The 17,495-nt window shown below is 57.3% G+C and overlaps 2 protein-coding genes across 3 annotated transcripts; one reads left to right on the top strand and one right to left on the bottom strand.

Moving 5' to 3' along the window:
• Positions 1–116: 116 nt before the first annotated feature.
• On the top strand, positions 117–2,385 carry TMEM208 (transmembrane protein 208). Its single transcript, XM_054579333.1, has 6 exons — positions 117–219; positions 824–919; positions 1,349–1,408; positions 1,490–1,626; positions 1,789–1,873; positions 1,971–2,385. Exons 1-6 carry the CDS (start codon positions 214–216, stop codon positions 2,106–2,108), a joined length of 522 nt encoding a protein of 173 aa, XP_054435308.1. The 5' UTR covers positions 117–213; the 3' UTR covers positions 2,109–2,385.
• Positions 2,377–17,309, bottom strand: FHOD1 (formin homology 2 domain containing 1). 2 transcript variants are annotated; one of them, XM_054579331.1, is made up of 24 exons: positions 17,045–17,309; positions 10,262–10,368; positions 9,840–9,904; positions 9,441–9,508; positions 9,262–9,367; positions 9,091–9,185; positions 8,713–8,824; positions 8,536–8,630; positions 8,279–8,422; positions 8,023–8,165; positions 7,744–7,941; positions 7,593–7,616; positions 7,145–7,198; positions 6,167–6,282; positions 5,475–6,079; positions 4,989–5,144; positions 4,582–4,764; positions 4,382–4,501; positions 4,144–4,305; positions 3,550–3,740; positions 3,266–3,458; positions 3,021–3,183; positions 2,749–2,940; positions 2,377–2,676 (listed from the first exon to the last, which is right to left on the bottom strand). In XM_054579331.1, the coding sequence occupies exons 1-24, from the start codon at positions 17,243–17,245 to the stop codon at positions 2,594–2,596; spliced, it is 3,576 nt and encodes a 1,191-aa protein (XP_054435306.1). In that variant the 5' UTR covers positions 17,246–17,309; the 3' UTR covers positions 2,377–2,593. The 2 variants fall into 2 exon arrangements, with proteins under 2 accessions (XP_054435306.1, XP_054435307.1); XM_054579332.1 differs by lacking the exons at positions 7,145–7,198; positions 7,593–7,616.
• Between the last annotated feature and the right edge of the window lie 186 nt (positions 17,310–17,495).

The raw sequence follows: 17,495 nt of genomic DNA, 5'->3' as shown, positions 1-17,495 counted from the left end.
ATCCCTGCCGCCTCCGCCCCCGCGAAAGGCATCTGGGAAGTGTAGTCTCCCGGCTCTAGGGGCAGGGCTATGGAAGGAAGTGGACCACTCACTTCCGTCCCGGCTGTGACGATTTGGGTCTGCACCGGAAGTGCCTATGCTGCCGATGTGGTACCTAGTGACTGTGGTATCCTTCGCTCTCTCGTTTCCCGGGCTGGATATTTGCGTCGCGCCATGGCGGTAAGGAGGGCGGGTAGGGCGGGGTCCGCATCGCCAAAGCGCTCCGGGGCCGGGAGGCTGAAAACAGTGGAAGGACATCTAGAGAAGTGGGTCGGCCAAATGGAGGCGCCATTCAGTGGCCTGACTGCACTAGAGCGAAGCGGGTGGAAGGGAGCGGCGCAGAACCGTACCAGAACTGGTGCCGGAGTAGGGGTGGGCATCAGTGTAAGAGTCCAGAGTTGGCCAACGATCTGAGGGGCCTGAAGGATCAGCCGAGATCTGGTCTACTCCAGCGGAGGCCATAGAAGGGCGCACTCTTCAACGCTGCACCGGAGTTCGCCTTGAAGGGTTCGTAAGCCCAAAGCTGGACCTTACGAGGGTAGCCAGGCGATATCAGCTTAGTGCTTCATTCGAGGGTGTGCAGGAGGCGATCATAGCCAGGTTTGTTGGAAAGATGATTTCAACCTTAACCAGGATCGACTGGAGGAGGCTGGACATCCCAAGGATTGTGCTAGGTTTAAGTACTGGCTGAGGTGCAACCGGAACTCTAGCAAACCAGGCTGGTGGGGAGGATGAGGACCTTGCTCAGGAAGGCTCTGACAAGCATCTCATTATCCTTCTGCAGCCCAAGGGCAAAGTGGGGACAAGAGGGAAGAAGCAGATATTTGAAGAGAACAGAAAGACCCTGAAGTTCTACCTGCGGATCATATTGGGGGCCAATGTAAGTGCCTGCCTCCTTGTTTCTGTGCCCACCCAAGATCCCACAGTCCTCAGCCCTGGCGCGGCTGTGGTTGTGGTGGTGGTGGTGGTGGTGGTGGTATATGAGAGTCAAGGCTCCAGAAGAAAACTAATTTAAAAAAAAATGATTAGATCCTGTACAGAAAAAAAAATATTGAGTAGTCAAAACAAAACAACAAATTGAGGATGGACTTGAGAGCCCTTACCATCCCAAATACAGAGGCTTCCTTCCTACGCTGATGTGTCAGAGAATAGTCTGGGTACTCAGGACTTGGGGAGAAGACTCCTTTTTCCCCCACTCTATGAGAAACAACCTGTCTCCTTCCACAGCCTGGTCTCTTGGTCAGAGTCAAGGGAGGTCCATGGTTTAGGGTAGCTTTGGATCCCAGCCTGATCCTGTGTCTACTTGCAGGCCATTTACTGTCTCGTGACCTTGGTCTTCTTCTACTCATCTGCCTCATTTTGGGCCTGGGTAAGTGTTCCCCATTCTGGGAAATGGGTGAGCACATAGGGTCAGTGGCTGGCCTTTGATATCCCCATTCTTGTTCTGTAGATGGCCTTGGGCTTTAGTCTGGCAGTATATGGGGCCAGCTACCACTCTATGAGCTCAATGGCACGGGCGGCCTTCTCTGAGGATGGGGCCCTGATGGATGGTGGAATGGACCTCAACATGGAGCAGGGCATGGCAGAGTGAGTGTCCCCCGCTGCCAGCCCAGGTGAGCGGCCCCAGGGCTGTGGTGCTGGGGCCCAGATAGCCCAAGACCCACAGCTGCCTGCAACTCGAAGAGGGTGGGAGCTGAATTGTGGCTCATCTACTATATTTGGCCCTTGAAGTCTCCCTTCTCTCCACAGGCACCTTAAGGATGTGATCCTATTGACAGCCATTGTGCAGGTGCTCAGCTGCTTTTCCCTCTACATCTGGTCCTTCTGGCTTCTGGTACGTGGGTTGTTGGACTCCCAAGGAGGGGCTGGGGCATCTAACCCTTCTCCTTTCATTTCCTGAACCTGGCTTCAAGATACCTTTTCTCTCCTAGGCTCCAGGCCGGGCCCTTTACCTCCTGTGGGTGAATGTGCTGGGCCCTTGGTTCACGGCAGACAGTGGTGCCCCAGCGCCAGAGCACAATGAGAAAAGGCAGCGCCGACAGGAACGGCGGCAGATGAAACGATTATAGCCACTAACATTGTGACCACAGGCTGCTGGGCTCTGGATGGCTCGATCAGGCTGCATGGCCCCATGCCAGGAGTAATGAGGGCCTAGCCCAGGGGCCGAAAGCAGTCTAAGGCATAGGATTGTTGAATAAAAGGTTTAGAATGTGGCTGATGGCTGCATGGGTAATGATGAGGCATGAGGCAAGAAGAACTTACACTCTTGGAATTTTCCTTCTGCTATTGAATCAACATGGTCTATACCCTGAAAGAAGATAAAGGCTCTCGGACTGGCTAAGAAAACTTTATTATGCTCCATGTGTTCAGGGAGTTCATACACACACACACACACACACACACACACACAGCTAATACTGTTCAAGGCATTGACCATGGGCACAGTGACCCGAGGGGTTGAGAAGATGCTCAGAATTCTGCTCTGGTCCCTCCTCACTCTATAGTCTTTTGCATGCAGCCTGTGGCCCAGGTAGATATCCTGGAGGCAGCACCTTCACACCTCCAGGCCAGGTCCTTTGTTCAGTCCCAGTGCCTGCACCAGGTCCTCTCCGAGCCCACTCTTCAATGTCCGTCTCACTGCAGGAACAGAATAGGGTTGGAGGAGGTTGATGGGGATACAGTGGGCATGTGCATGTGGGGAGTACTCACAAGATTTGCGGTTGCCACGGGAACGCTTGCGTTCCCTAGCAGCTAAGGCACGAGGGCTGCTCTTGGTCACTGACTGCACTAGCAGGTCCATGATCTCATCTGAAGTGTCACTGGAGCCCGGGGGTTCTTCTGGTGGTACAGGGGAGGGCCCCACTGCTGTGGACATGACTGAGGAGCTGCTCTGGACCAGGCCTGAGGGAGGCGAGATAGGGAGATCAGGCCAACGTGGCCCCAAAGCAAAACCCATTCCCTCTAGTGGCCACAGGTCCCACCTCTGCTACGGCGGCTGTGCGTGGTATCCTCAGGCTTGATGGTCAGCAGACTTTTCATGCTGGCGTGACTGTCTGCATCACCCTGGCCTGGCCCACTACCTACGGCCACTGGGACAGATGGGTTGTTGGGGACTTCCCCAGCCACACCTGAGAACTTCTCTGTCTGGAGAAGGGAGGAGAATGAGCTGGGAGCCAGGGAAGGAAACCATTGGGGGTGGCAGTCAAAACGTGGAAGGGGCACCCACCTCAGTGATCATCCGTCCCCGGGTCTTGTTGCGCTCACGGTATGTGGCCCGCTTCTGCTGCTGCTGCAGCACCCGTTCCCGGCAAGTCCGGTACTCCAGTGCAAACTCGCGCAGCGTGTGGCAGAACTGCATGATGCGCACTTCCTGGGCTGCCTGTGCCGTGTACCCCAGGTACAGCAAGAAGGCATGGAACCTAGGCAGGGCAGGATAGGAGGGGATGGTGTGTCCTGCTTGGGTGTGAGGGACAGTGGTGGCGGGCCTGCCTCTCGGGATCATGATCTCACCTGTTGCAGACACGGCGGTGTACTACTCGCAGCATAGCAACACGTCGGGCACAGTGGACCAGGAAGTGGGTGAGGCGCGCACGCAGGGCTGGGGCCAGCTCATGCTTGGCCAAGCTCCGCAGACTCTCCTCTGCCGCTCGGCTTCGGTGCTCCAGCTGCCCCAGGTTCTCAGTCAGCTGCTCAAAGTCCACCTAGAAAAGCAGGGGAGTACACAGGCTGTCCCCAACTGCCTGAGGCTGCCTCTGATATGATGGTCAGCCTGGGCCATAGGGACACAGACAAGATCCAGTCCCTGGCCTCCAAAACTGAACAGTCTACTGTAGGATACAGACGTGTCCGTTTGATCCAGTGGGGAATAGAGATTTCTTGGGGGAGATGGCAGCTAAACTGAGACCCAAAGACTGAGTAGGTGTTGCCAGGCATTTCTGGCAGAGGAGAGCATTTCTGACAGAGGACACAGCCCATACAAATACCTGTAGCTGAGCAAGCCCTGGCACAGCAGCTGAAATAGGGAGGAGGGGAGAAGCCAGCCCCAGGCAGCAGCACTCCCTCTCGGCATGGCCAGCCTCATTGAAGCCTCTGGCTGGTGCTAACCTTGGCACAGCGGGTCAGGGCAGGGATTTCTGAGTAGAGGTCAGAGGAATCGGGCCGCGTCTGGAGCACCAAGGAGCAGAGATGGTACAGCAGTGACTGCCTGCGCACGGTGTCCTTCACCTCTGACACCTTCTCCAGGTAGCTCAGCTCAAAGCCACTGCTCTGAAAGGACTTTGTTTGAGTCTGGGCCTGGCTGGCTCCAGAGCCTGGCCCCCAGTCCCCATGTGCTATCACTCACCTGGGAGCCATTGAGGAAGTTGCCCACAGCCAGCAGGGTGGCTAGGATGCAGCGGAAGGTGGCATTTTGCACCAGCTGTCCCATGCCCACTTTCAGGTCGTACAGTGGCTCTGCGATTTCCTGGTGTGGGAAGCCAGGGACTCTTAGACTACATGGTTAGCATGCTCACCACTGCCTGTCCCATCCCATGACCCAGGTACCCGTTCCATGCCGTCATAGTCCAGCTTGAAGGCCCAGAGTTGTAGGCGGGCAGCCAGGCCCCCAATGGAGGCAAGAGTCATCAGGAAAGTCTCAGCTGGGCCCAGAGGTATGTCAGGATTGGCCAACTGGGCCTCCTCGATCTTCTGCCGCTCCTCCTCTGTGGGCATCATGGTCAATAGTTTCTGAGGACACAACCACCACCCCACATAGACCACTCAGTGCTGGCCTGGGGTCTCAAGTGTTGGTCTTGACTCCTTCCCTAGGCTTTCTGGGGGAGCCACAGGGCCTAGGGACTGCTCTGCCAAGCCCATGCCCACCACTAGAGGGACAGGAAATACCCCCACTGACCAAAGGAGAGAGCTAGACCTCCCATCTCCCTTTGACACCCCCAGCTGGGTATCCCTACCTCAATGCCATCCTTGCTGACAGCAAACTCATCAAAGTTGAGCAGGGCAGCCTTAATGACGTGCACAGGTGGCAGTGTGGTTAGGCCAATGTTGATAGCGTTGCTGCGCTTGGGGTCCAGCACTGTGGTCAGTGTCCGGCGGCCCTCACCAGCTTTCTTTGAGGTTGGAGGAAAGGCAGTGTGAGATTGGGTAGGGATTAGCTGGGGCAACAAGCTAAAAGGGCACTCCAAGACCCTTGTCTAAATGGCCAAATGCTAGGGTCACCCCCCAACCAGGGACCTGGGATGTTTAAGGCCTTGGGATGAGCTTAGATGCTGGCTTGGGCGCTGCTGATCCCCTGCTGAGAGGTCTCACACAAGTCCCCACGCCATTCTTAGCCTCAGTTTCCCCACGTGGGAAATGAGTGGCAGCCCCAGCAGTTAGGCCCGAGCTCTGATTCCCTCCCCTCTCCCCGTGGGTTGCCTTGCAGATGAAGGTGCGTTTACCTTGGAAGGTAGCATGTCCTTGGCACGGGACTCAAACAGGTGTTCCAGCCGGGCTGTGTCCACTGAGACAGGCTCCAGGGAGGCCCACAGGGTGGAGCAGGGCCCAAAGCGGCTCCCTGAGACTCCGGGGTCCCCAGCCAGCTTTAGCTCCCGCCAGAAGAGTTTCACTGTCTTCCTCTTGGTGGGGAGGGCTGAGCTGCCAGGCACTGGGGGGGGTAGAGGGGCAGCTGGGGGTGGAGGTGGTGGGAGGGGGCCTTTGATGGGTGGGGGAGGTGGGGGTGGAGGAGGTGGGGGTCCTCCTGAGAACAAGGGCAGTGGGGGTGGTGAGGGTGGGACCCCTTTCCTGGCGTCCATAGACTCCGTGTTCAGCATGTCCTGGTCTTCGTCCTCCCCCAGATCTGAGAAGTCCAGGTCCCCAATGCAGAGCTTGGGAACACGGGTAGGGAGCTCCTGGATGGGTTCAGCCTTGGGACTTGGTGGGGCCAGTGGCTCCTTGGGCTCTGGCTCAAGGCTCTTCTGGGCCCGAAGAAGGACTCGGGGTGGAGGGCTCTGGGGTGTTCTGGGTGCAGGGACTAGTTCAGGGGAACCCCATAGTTCCCGGGTCTCTAAAAAAAGAGAAGCGACCGTCAGTGTCATGCCCTCTGGGGAGCAATAAGGAGACGTGGATAGATCCTGCCCACACGCCTACTCACCTGGGCGCCCATCAGCCTCGTCAGGCACTGCCTTAGCTAATATCTCTGCCCGGCCCTGGGCCAGTGCAGTCTGCTTCTCTGTTTCTGTCGCTGCCACATTCTCCAGGAACCGGGCTCTGGGGGGAGGCACTTGTCAGTGAGGTTGTCTGACACATCCCAGCCCAGGGTGGCGCACATGCTGGGCCCCTGGGCACTGCCTCTAATTGCAGGCACACACAGACACACAGGACAGACCATGCGCTGAGCAGGCCCAGGACCCGAACACCCAAGGACAGCCCCTGTTCAATCCTCCACATCTGCGGAAGGTCATTTCCAGCCCAGCATTCCCAGGTCAACATGAAGAGAGAAAGAAGTTCTACTTAATGTCTAACTAGCAACCTTGCCGTTCATGTTAATTGTTCTGATTCTAGACAAGGGCCGTTGGAGCAAAGGAAGGGGATAGATGTCTCAATGGCACACCAACTTGTCCCTCCCTTGGCAGGTCTGCAGTTTCTGAGAGCTATGATCTATGCCCAGAAAGGAGCCTGGTAAATGACCTGCACTCAGTTTATGTTGAAGTAATGAATGTGATCCAGTCTCTTTTTTGGCCCCTCCAGCTTCTGTTGGCCCTCAGTCCCTGCCCTTACCTTAGCCCTAGGTTGCTCCTCCACCTTCACAACACACAGCACCCTAGACTCCCTCCCTGCCCTGTTCCTGGCCTGAGGACATGGGAGAATAGGTTCCAGTTTGGGAGTCATGTCCTCATCTCCACTCAAAGCTATTAAGTTGTCACTATTGAAGCACAGGGACGACTATGACACCACTGAGCTAATCCCAGTGTGTAGGCCTTAGGTAACCGAGGAGGAATGCGTATGGGAGAGAAGGGGCCTGAGAGTCCCCCAGCTCTGGCTGCAACAGGCAAGTGGAACCCCCGCTGCGGGAAGCAATGCTGAAGCCATGAGCACATGGCAGGCCTGGCAGGCTAGCTTCTGTACTTACTCCAGCCTGGCCTGCCCAGTAGGGGACTGGGGGGCAGGTGGGCTCTCAGGGGCCCTGGGTGGGGGGGATGAGAGAAGAGATAGTAATTGTGGTGCCTGTTCCACCCCGAAGCCCTGCTGCTCACACCCACACGGAGCTGGGCAGTGCTATCAGGGATTCCTTCCCAGCCACAGTGGGAAGAGGAGGGGGTTGGGGAAGACATGACAAAAGGAAACTATAAATGGAGGGGAGAGGCTGACATGAAGCCTGACAGGGTGCAGTAAGACACACAGACAGAGCAGACCAAGAGTCAGAGATAGTGACGGAGGAACAGAAAGACAGTAAGGGGTAGGGAGACAGATGACATTGGCCAAGACAGGTGGAATGGCAGAAAGAAATGAAGAGAAGCCTCAGGAGGAGGAGGTCCAGTTAGAGCCGAACCTCCCCCACCCCCCCAGCAGTCACTTACCAAACAGGAGCAGTTTGGTGAAGTCTGGAAAGAAAGAGAGAGAAAGCACGCGTTTGGGAAGAGGAGGCGGAGTGTCCATGGAAGGGAGCAAAGTAGGAGGGACAGGTAGGGAGAGGGTTCCAGGCGGGTCAGCCTCTATCTCCCTACTTACTTGTAGACACTCCTCTCACTGGAGCTGTCAGCCAAGGACACCACGGAGAGGGTAGGGAAGAGGTTCACCGAGGTACAGAGGCCAGAGGCAGGGCCCACCCGGCTGGGCGCAGGGCCTGCAGGCAGAGTGGGGCCTGTGGGGCTGTGGAGAGGGCTCGTAGGTGTGGCAGGGCCACCGGTGGAGGAGGGACCTGCGGGGCTGGAGGTGGGGTCTGTCAGGAGACAGGGCTACCCCTGGCCCATTCATCCCTTCTCCCCAACTGCTGAGGCACGTTCTCACCCAGGCTCCGTGGTGCGTGCAGGGCAGCCCCCGCCTTCTAGAGATCGGCGGCTCCTCTTGCCTTCCTCTGAAGAGGGCTTTCTTCGCTCCCGCCGCCCACCTACAGCTTCCTCGATGTCTCCATCCTCCAACCGCAGGGCGCTCTAGCAGACGTGGGCCCAGATATGAGCGGCTGGGGCAGGGTTGGGTGCTGGCGAACTGCATCCCCTCCTTCCCCTCCTCTTGCTCCTAGTTGGGCCCTGGCGGCCCTGCCCACCTCATAGAGCACCAGTTGAGCTCGCAGGTCGATGTCAGTGCCCGTATTGCCCAAGTGGTACTGGACAAGCGCCTCCATTCCCTGCTGCTCCAGTGCATCCGTTACGTCGTAGAAGGAGTCCTGATCTGGGAGGGCTGCCAGCGTCTAGAGGGTAGGGATAGGAGGGCAAGGCCAAGGCTGATAGCTGGAGGCCGGAAGTCAGGAGCCTGAGGAGCTCAGAACTGGCTTCTGGTTCCCACATGTTTGGTTCCACGTACCTTGTTGATGAGTGTGACTGTGTACACCAACAACTCAGGGTCTGCACCGTTCTTTTCCTCCAGGATGGACACCAGATTGGCCCATGGAAGAGCACCTGCCAGAAGGGGGAGCAGTCATGCGGAGAAAGGTAGGAGAGAGGGCTCTGAGCGGTGGGGGAGGGAGGGACAGTCTCTGACCGGTGGTGCTGGCCACGGAGTTGACTGCATAGATGAACAGCGGTGCGTTGCTCTCAGAGTATTCCACAAACACCAGCAGCAGCTTCAGAGCTGTCTTCACCACCAAGCGGGACTAAGGGGGGGATCACCACATATGAGCGGGGCTTGGGCCAGACCTGTGCCAGCTCCTGGTCTGGTGGGGGAAGGGATCCTGGGGCTGGTCCCAGAGAGGAGCATCTTGGCAGAAGACCCTGGCTGTAGGCCTGGGCACTGAAGTGACTTCTAGGCTTAGAGGGGCCACAGACTAACACCATTCTAGCCCATTTTGCAGAAGAGGAAAATGGGGCTCAGACAGAGGCAGTGGGGAAAGGGTACATGGCTGGGTGGAGGGCCACTTACCTGGCTGGCACACAGTGTGTACAGCCACTGCACAGTCTCATTGTGGGCCACCACCCCCAGCATCCCATCCACAAAAAGCATCAGCTGGCCTAATGCTGCGGACACAGAAACAAGAAGAGGTCAGTAAGGGGTCATTTAAGGCAAGGGTCATGGGGGAGGGGTGGGGCTGACCTCGGAGAATGTAGCTCTGGTAGTTGTGGTCAGCAGCAGCACCCACACGGATCAGGCAACTCAGTCCCTCTGAGTTCACGAATTCAGGCACCAGGTCCTTGTCCTCCTGGGGGCACCATGGGGGAGTTTATGGGGGGCTCAGGCTGGATGCCCACCCCTAGCCCACCTCTGGGCCTCACCTGGAAGATCTGCTTTAGTGAGAAGAGGGAGCGGCGGAGCTCAGGGCCACTGGAGCCATACAATTTTTCTGTAAGGGATAGGTGGACATAGTAACCTTGAGGGGACAAACACCCTCTTCTATTGGGACACAACCACAACCCCCCGCCAAAGAATATTCTAGTACTCTTGAGCCCCCTACCTCCTCCTCTACCTACTCCCTGACTCTGGGCAGCCCCACCACAGTCTACCTGTGGCATCAGCCCTGGCCCTAACAGGAAAGGTCAGGATAAGAATGGGGAGGGGCCATATATTCTGTCTGATCTCTCCTGTTCACTATCCAGCACAGGCCTGAAAGAACATGAGCCAGCTGGGCTGGAGGGGGCGGTGGTTGCTGGACATTGATGCTTTCACACACTTACCTAAGATGGCATTGACCCTCACCGAGAGCTGGGTCCGAAGGATCAATGTAGGCTTCCGCCCTTTGCTGGAATTAAGCAGCCGAGTCAGTAGCTCCCAGCCCATTGTTTGGGGTCCCTTCCCCCACACCAGGGCTGCCAAAGACTTCCCCAAGTGATCCTCCAGGCCCAAGGGTTGGCCAGACAGAAGTGTTTGTGCAAACATAGGAATCTTAGGTATGTGGGACAGCCCCCCACTCCCATCCTGGGCAGCAGGTAACACTGGCCAGGCCTTGGGATTCCCCTGGCACAGTTACCTGGTACAGAAGGACATGACCCACAGCCCAGGCTAGAGCTCAGGTGTCTTGGCTGCTGACACCTGAGCCAGCCCCTGGTGGGAGCAAGATTGGGGCCAGCCCAGTCTTCCTGGCTTCACCAGCTCTGACCTGATCTCTTCATAGAAGCCCTCCAGCATCTCCCGCTGCTCTTCCAGGGACAGCTCAGGGTCCAGGTAGTATCCAGAGGGAGACACTTGCAGGGCACAGTCCTCTAGCTGGGGGCAAAGAGAACAGCTGTCGGGAGTGGGAAAGAGGTGCCTGGGGTATGTATGGAGACCCCCCAGGACCTCCTACCTGCTACTCAGGGTGCTGGCGGAGAGGCCCAGCACAGGCTCTGCACTGCGGCCGTGCATTTCTTCAGCAGTCCTCATGCAGCATCCTTCTCAGGTGCCAGACTTTCTTGCTCTTTGTGTGCATTATGTCTCTTGGCTAACATCTACTCATTCTTTAGGTTTCAGATTAGATAAGGCTTTTTAAAAAAGACTTCCTGGACTCCGCTAGCCAATGCTATGCAACCCACTCCATGCCATGAGTGCACTCAACTCTGAGGCCATCCCCAGAGCAGTACAATATCCTAAACACTGGTGTCCTTCCCCTATGACCCTGTGTTCTTGGGGTTCAGGCACCATGCCAGTCTTGTTGCGTGCTATATCTGCGGAGGCTAGCACAACCCTCGGCACATAGTATGTGCTCACTCAGCGTGTCCTGAGCTAATGAACATGAATGAGGAAGGAGAATGGAGAGAAGATGGGAGGAAGTTCTTGCCTTCGAGGAAGTTCACAGCCCTGTGGGGTGATAAGCTGCAGCCACAAAGCATTCAAGCCAGGGAGAAAGTGTTAAGAATGCTGGGAGGTGGTGCATTCTCCCTCTTGGTCCGTTACCTTTGCCATTCTTTCTCCTTAGCTCCAAGGGCCCATCTTTTGCGTCTGTAACTTGTTTCCTGAGCCCATGCATCCCAGCTGGCTCATTTCTGCTACCTCTGTTAACTTACTAAATACACTTTCTCTTGTAATTTGGAAAAAAAAGAAAAAAGAATGCTGGGAGGTACAAACCCAGCTGGAAGGGATGTGTGTGTCTCTACCTGAGGTAAGACAGTGAGGAGGGGAGGCTAATCCACAGGCTCCCAGTCCCTTCAGTCCTGAGGGCCTTTGCCTTGCCCTCAAGTGGGCTGCAGTGATACGGTCCTAGCTGGATCTCAGAGGCCTCCAAGTGGCCTACTGAAAACCAGATCTTAGTGTCTGACTCAGGCAGCCTACAGTGAGTTCCTGAAACCTGTATTGTAACAGGAAGGCACATGCTCCATCCATGTACTGCTTCTCGTGTCTTTCTCCCCACTGAGCCTGGCTCCCTTCCACCGGGCAGGGCGCTTGGTCCCTTGAGAAGTGCCTGGAGAAGGGCCTGCTGAGGTGACTGTGGAGAGTCTAACAGCAGCACTATGCCTCTGCTGGATACCTCCTTCATAGCAAAGTCCCCTTGACCCGAGTGGCCCCACACCTGAGGTGCCATGACCTAGGGTGAGCCCCCCCCCCAACAGAGTCAGGGTGTCTCTGGTCTCCATCTTACTGAGAAAGTCAACCCCACATTTGTCCTGTTGTTCTGGACTGAGCCCAAGGGCTTCCAGCTGTCCTTCATTCCTTAGGGGGAAAGGAAGTCCTGCTCCTTCCCCCACCCCTGCCTCTGCCTAGCACCCCTGCTATGCCTGAGAGGTTGGCCCAGCTCCTTCCTGGCAGCTCAGGCCCTTCCTATGAGGCCCTTGGGTGACCACCTCCCCCCACTGCCGGGGACATGGGACATAGGACAAATACTCCAGCCTGTGCCTGTTTTCTGTCCCACTTCCTGTCTGGCTGCCTGCCCTCCCCTTGGGCGAGCCTGGCCTCTCTCCCTTCCCTAGGAGCAGAGTCTTCTCTGGGGCCTTTTGGGAACAGACCTGAGATGGGGGGGCAAGGCCCCAGGGCTGGGGTACTTTATCCAGGGTCAGCTCAGTTGAGGGCAGCCCCACATTCCCGCTGATCCCTCCTCCCACGGGATGACTCAGTGGCCTACCCTCCCCACCCACATCCAGGCACCGCTGCAACTCCTTCTGGGACCCTAGAGAAACATACATCCCCCAGGGCCACAACCTCCCTCAGGGATCCCCCAAATCACACACATACAGAACAGCTCATTCATTCATTCACACAGGCTGGGCTGGTTTTAGGTGCTGAGGACATAGCCGGGAACAAGACATTGCCTCTGCCTTCTATGCTTTCCAGCCTGGTTGGCAAAGCAGGCAGACTTGACCCAGAGAAAGGCCACAAATAAATGTAGGAGCACAACGCCAAGGTGCTAAGCAAGGGGAGGGGTAGAGTGGTGTAAAAATAAACACCTGAGGGGTGATCAGATGATACCCGGTAACTGCTTGCTTACCCAGGTATGTGGTCTGCTATATATATGCTCACTGGCCAGGCACAGGCCCAAGAAGCACGCCCACAGAAAGCTCAGGCCCAGCGTGCTCTCTTCCCTTCCTGCATGCATACTTGCACGCTCTAATCCCAAGTGTGCAGGAAACCTGGAATGCCTGCCTCCATGTGGGGCAGGGTCCTGAAGACTTAAGTGCTCATCAATCCTAGCCTCTTCGGATGCGCAGGTTTAAACCCTGATGGTAGCAGTGGCTTCCCTAACCATGTCACCTGTTCAGTCCCGCCAGGGCCCCATTTCTGGAGAGGAGGTCCAGGGGAAATAGGCAGCCCAGGGCCTGTAGGACAACGTCCCCCTCCTCCAGCCATTTGTCTTGGGTAGAGATGGGGGAGGGGGCTAGGGTCAGGCAAGCAGCAAAGAGCAGAGACTTCCTGCCAGCTGAGTGGTGCTTGTCCCTCGCAGCCCTGGCCCCTTCCTGGGGTCACCCTTCTGAGAGCCAAACCTCTGGGCCTTGTTTCTCACACCCTGGGGTTGGGCCAGGCTTGAGTAAGCCCAAACCCTGGTCCCTGCTGACAGTGCTTAGGGTCAGCACAGGGTCGGTGTGGGTCTACATCCTTGGCTCCCTCCTGTCTCTTGTCTCCCACACGTCTCTGCAGCCCGTCTTGGGCTGGTGTCCCTCCCCCATTCTTCCCAGGCGCAGCCCCTCACTTCCGCCTCCGGACCAATTTTCTTTTGATTCTCTCGGCTCAGGTTTTTTTAGCAGCCCCAACCAACTTGTTACATATGATTTGACATACAGGGCCAAGCTTAGGGGGCCCTGGTGTCTACACCTCAGTATTTTTCATAGCAGTGTAATCGGGTGAGAATGAACATGCCAGGGGCAGGGTACAAGGAAGATGGAGGAGGAGACACAATTCTATGCTGAAGGACTTTTGTTTTATGAAATAATTTGTTAACTGCCTTTTTCTTCTCTTTTCCTATAACCACAAGACCCTGTGCTTTGATGCCCCTCCTTGCCTGCCCCTCGGGTCTCCAACTAGACCTTGACTTCCTGGATGAGAAGGCATGGATGGGCCTTGAGGAGGGAAGCCCATTTTTGTTATACTTCCTCTGTGTCACTCACTGGGCTGCCTAGTTCCTTTGATTCTGATAACCCTTTTACGGGTGAGGAGACCAAGGTACAGAATTTGTACTAGGCTGTACAACCAGGAATGGGGACCAGGGCTAACTGACCTAGATCTTAAGTGGATGTTCTTTGGAATTGCTCCAGGGAACCCTGCAGGGGAGGTGGAATGAAGGCTGGGGCACGTAGGGTTGCCAAGAGCTGAAGGTGGCCCCTCAGCTTTCTGGACTCTGCAAATACCCTAAAGTGGTCCTCCCAGTTCCAGTAAAGGAAGGCTAATGAACACATACATACCATACATGCTGGGGAAATAGTGCCTACTTCTGCCAGGACCTAGGTCCTGGGGTCCTCACCAGGCTGCAGCCCCAGCTCCCTCATCCAGAATGACCCGCTAATTGGACATGCCAGGGCACGGCATCTTACCCCAAAGAACCCTCTGGGAACCTTCCATTTGGTCCCTGTTCCAGCAGGTCAGGTTCATACTTAAGCCCCCTTGCCACAAATGCTTCTGAAGGGCAAACTGAGGCTGGAGCAAGGAGGCAGGGGGCAAGGTCAGGAAACATTCCAACACAGTGCCACTCCTGTCCGACTGTAATATTTGGCCACAGCTGGGGAAACAAAATTGCTGGTAATGGGCAGATTTCTAGGGCTATCCCTGCTGCTAGGAGTAGGGTGCTCCTCTGGCCTTTGCATCAGGGTCGGAGCAGTACCCAGGTCCCTATGCCCAGAGCCAAGGGAGAAGTCAGTGCTAGCCCTGATGTGGCAGGGCCTTTGGGCACAAGAGAGGGGCTCCTGAGACACCACCCAGAAAGGCAAATTGTAACAGGGAGTGTGGGGTGGGCAGGCTCTGGGTAAGAAGAGCCACAGGGCCAGAGAGCCGAGTTCTCCCCCGGGTCAAGGGCAGGTCCCCGAGCTGAGAGGGGCTCTGGCAATAGAGGGAAGATATTCCCTGGGGATGTTGGGCATGGACCAAGGCACTGCCGAAACCCTGCCTCACCCCCCCCACCCAGGGCCAGGAGATGAGTCAGAGGCTGTGGCCAGGAGCTTCCTCCTAGACTGGGAGGAAATGAGCAAGGCCCTCTCAGATCTGAAAGTTCCAAGTCATTTATAAAGGAAACCCCCAGGGGAGCCCGGGAGTCAAGGCCTAGCCCAATGGGCTGTGTGGGGTGGAGCCCCAGAGAGTGCCCCAAAAAGAGGCTAGGCCTCTCTGTCTCCCCAGGGAGGAGGCAGAGTCTGCAGGGATGATGGGGGTCAGTGCCCAGAGTGGGAGGGCAGAGTTGGCTGTATTCTGTCCCTCCACTGGACAACTGCACAGAGGATGAAGCAGGGAGTACAAAACCCCTTCCTCTTGTTTCTGTGCTGCAGCCCTGCACAGGGGCTCTCAAGGCAGGCCTGAGTCATGTCTGTGCCCTTGGGGCACCCACTTATAAGACTAGGGGAGGAACCAGCTGTTGACATTTCCTGCAAGGAGGGGCCCCACTCCCCCTCTCTCAGCTCTCTGATGTCCCTGCCCCTACCCTATTCTCAGCCTTCTTCCTCCAGCCTTCTATTCTGGGGCTGTGGTCACAGTTTATATTTGGGATGAGCACATCACAGTGCATCTGACCATTGCTGGCAGAGCTGCCAGCCCCAGGGAGTCCTGGCTCCAAGCACTGTGGTAACCCAGTGTGTCCACCCCCATATCCTGCCTGAGAGGGATATGGCAGTCAGGTGGGAGATCCTGAAAGTGGGGCAACCAGGAAGGACTGAGTTGGCAGGGACTTAACACATTCTCTGAGTTCACTAGTGTCCTCAGCTAGGGAGCAGAGAAGAGGGCAGGGTACCTGGTAGGGTAAGGAGACCCGTCCCTAACTGGGGGGTGCTCTGAGCCTCTTTCCTGTAGCTCACCTCTCAAATCTGCCCCTAATTGGAAAGAGGGGTGTCAGGGTTAAGTACTATTCTAGAGTGGGGGTGAAGTGAAAGGAATGCTATGTTCTCCGTAGTGCTCCAAGCTTATTTCAGCACCAGGAGTTCCAGGAACCTGGCCTCAGTTCAGCACCCCTCTCTCCAGCACCCATCCTGAAGGGAGGCGGCCTCAGGCTGGACGTGCTTCTTTCAGGCCCACCTCAGTTTACCCCTTTCAACAGGGCAGGGCAGGGGGTGGGTTAGGTTGTTGTATCAAAACCAGAGTGGACAGTGTGCTGCCACTTTCAAGTCGTGGCCTTGAATCCCGGGCTTTGCGGAACGTGCGCCCTTCCCCAGGCCAAGAGTCTCACCACCTCTCCCGCCCGTGCTCGGAGGCGGGGCTGGCCCGTAGCGGGAGGAATGTAGGCTGGGGGCCGGACGACCCGGGCACATTCCAAGGGAGACCCCGGGCCTTCGGGGGGCGGGGGCAAGTTTGCGCAACTTGGCGACCCAGCTAAGGCTGGGAGCAGGGGAGGGCTCTCTCCTTTCCCGCACCACTTAGTGCAGACTGGCTGACTGGGAGCCTAGAAAGTGGTAGTGAGCTTCCCCGAGTGCTTGCCCGGAAACCCAGCGCGCCGGAAAGGGCTGCCTGCGGGGAGCTGAGCGCGGCGAGCGGGAGGAGAGGTAGGGCCCGCCATCTGGAAGAGGGCCTTTCCTGGTACTGTGCACGAGTTGATTCCGGGGTGCTGGCAAACTAGGGCAGGCCAGCGGTTTAAAATTAGTCTGGCCCGCCTCCTCCCTTCCAGCTGCGGCCGAGGCGGCGCGAGTTAGAGATGGTGGGGGCGGTGACTCAAAGGGCTTTTCCACCAGTGGAGCCTCCCGCGCTCGGAGTGTCCCAGGCCGGGCAGCTTCTAGAGGACTTCTCTCACTTTGGGAAGTCTCTTCTCCTCCGGCACTCCCGAGCCAGACCCCCAACCTGCAGTGGCAACACTCTACACAGCAGGATCCACTCCATCCTCCTGACACCCCTCGATACGTTTGCCACCTTCAGTGGCCCGCCCCGGGTCCGCCCCTCCTTGTAGTTCCGCCCCTGCTTCAGGTGAGGTGGAAGCTAGTCCACACCCCCCCAGCTCCGCCTCCGGGGTCCGCTACCATCCCAAAAATCTACCATCACCCAGTCCAAAGCAGTTACCCCGGCAGACAGGCTGCAAGTGGACCCCGAGCATCTCCCCAGGTGGGCCTCACTTCAAGGCGCAGCCAAGGTGGTGCACACCACAAGTTCCCGTCTCCCTTCTTCGGCTTCCTTTAAACTTGAGAGGCGTTGCCGCAAGTAGGGCCATGTGGACCTTGGATCCCTAGCTCAAGACTTTCCTGTCGGAGCGTACCCACTCCAGCCTCCCCCCGCCCCCGGGGGCACCTCCCAAAGACTTTTATGGCGCAAACCCTGAACCCTCGATAGCCTCCAACCATTCTGTGGCTTCCCTCACCTTGAGCGGCGCCCCCAGCAGACGGTGCAGCGAGGGTATCTGTGTGCCTAGGGGCAGCGCCCCGTCCAGGCTGCAGGTGGGGGCCCGGCGCGGTTCCGGGAAGTTGGCACATGCAAAGGGATCAGTATCCTCCAGGTACTGCACCCGCACAGTCACCACTGATACCGGCTCCCCATCCCCGCGGTCTTCCCCGCCAGCCATGGCTCTGCCACTGGCTCGCACCGCGCACTGCAGGACCCGGTCCCGGATCCGCCGCCGAGACTACTCAGCTAGGTTTGGGCGGAGACGAACGGGAGTCTCCAGGAGAGGGGCGGAGCAAGACGGAGGCGGGGCCGAGGGAGGTGGCGGAGCCAGGAGTAGTCCCGGAAAGCGCAGGGGGGTGGGTAACCACTGCCGGAGGCGGGGCTTGCGGCTAGCCACTGAGAGGGTGCGATTGCGATCCCGTTAGTTC

Source organism: Pteronotus mesoamericanus, unplaced genomic scaffold (assembly GCF_021234165.1).
Source record: "Pteronotus mesoamericanus isolate MK-2021 breed Mesoamerican mustached bat unplaced genomic scaffold, CSHL_Meso_final contig_52, whole genome shotgun sequence".
Classification (NCBI taxonomy): Eukaryota; Metazoa; Chordata; class Mammalia; order Chiroptera; family Mormoopidae; genus Pteronotus; species Pteronotus mesoamericanus.
Note: the sequence above shows the minus strand (reverse complement) of the source record. Positions and strands in the feature narration are given on the sequence as shown.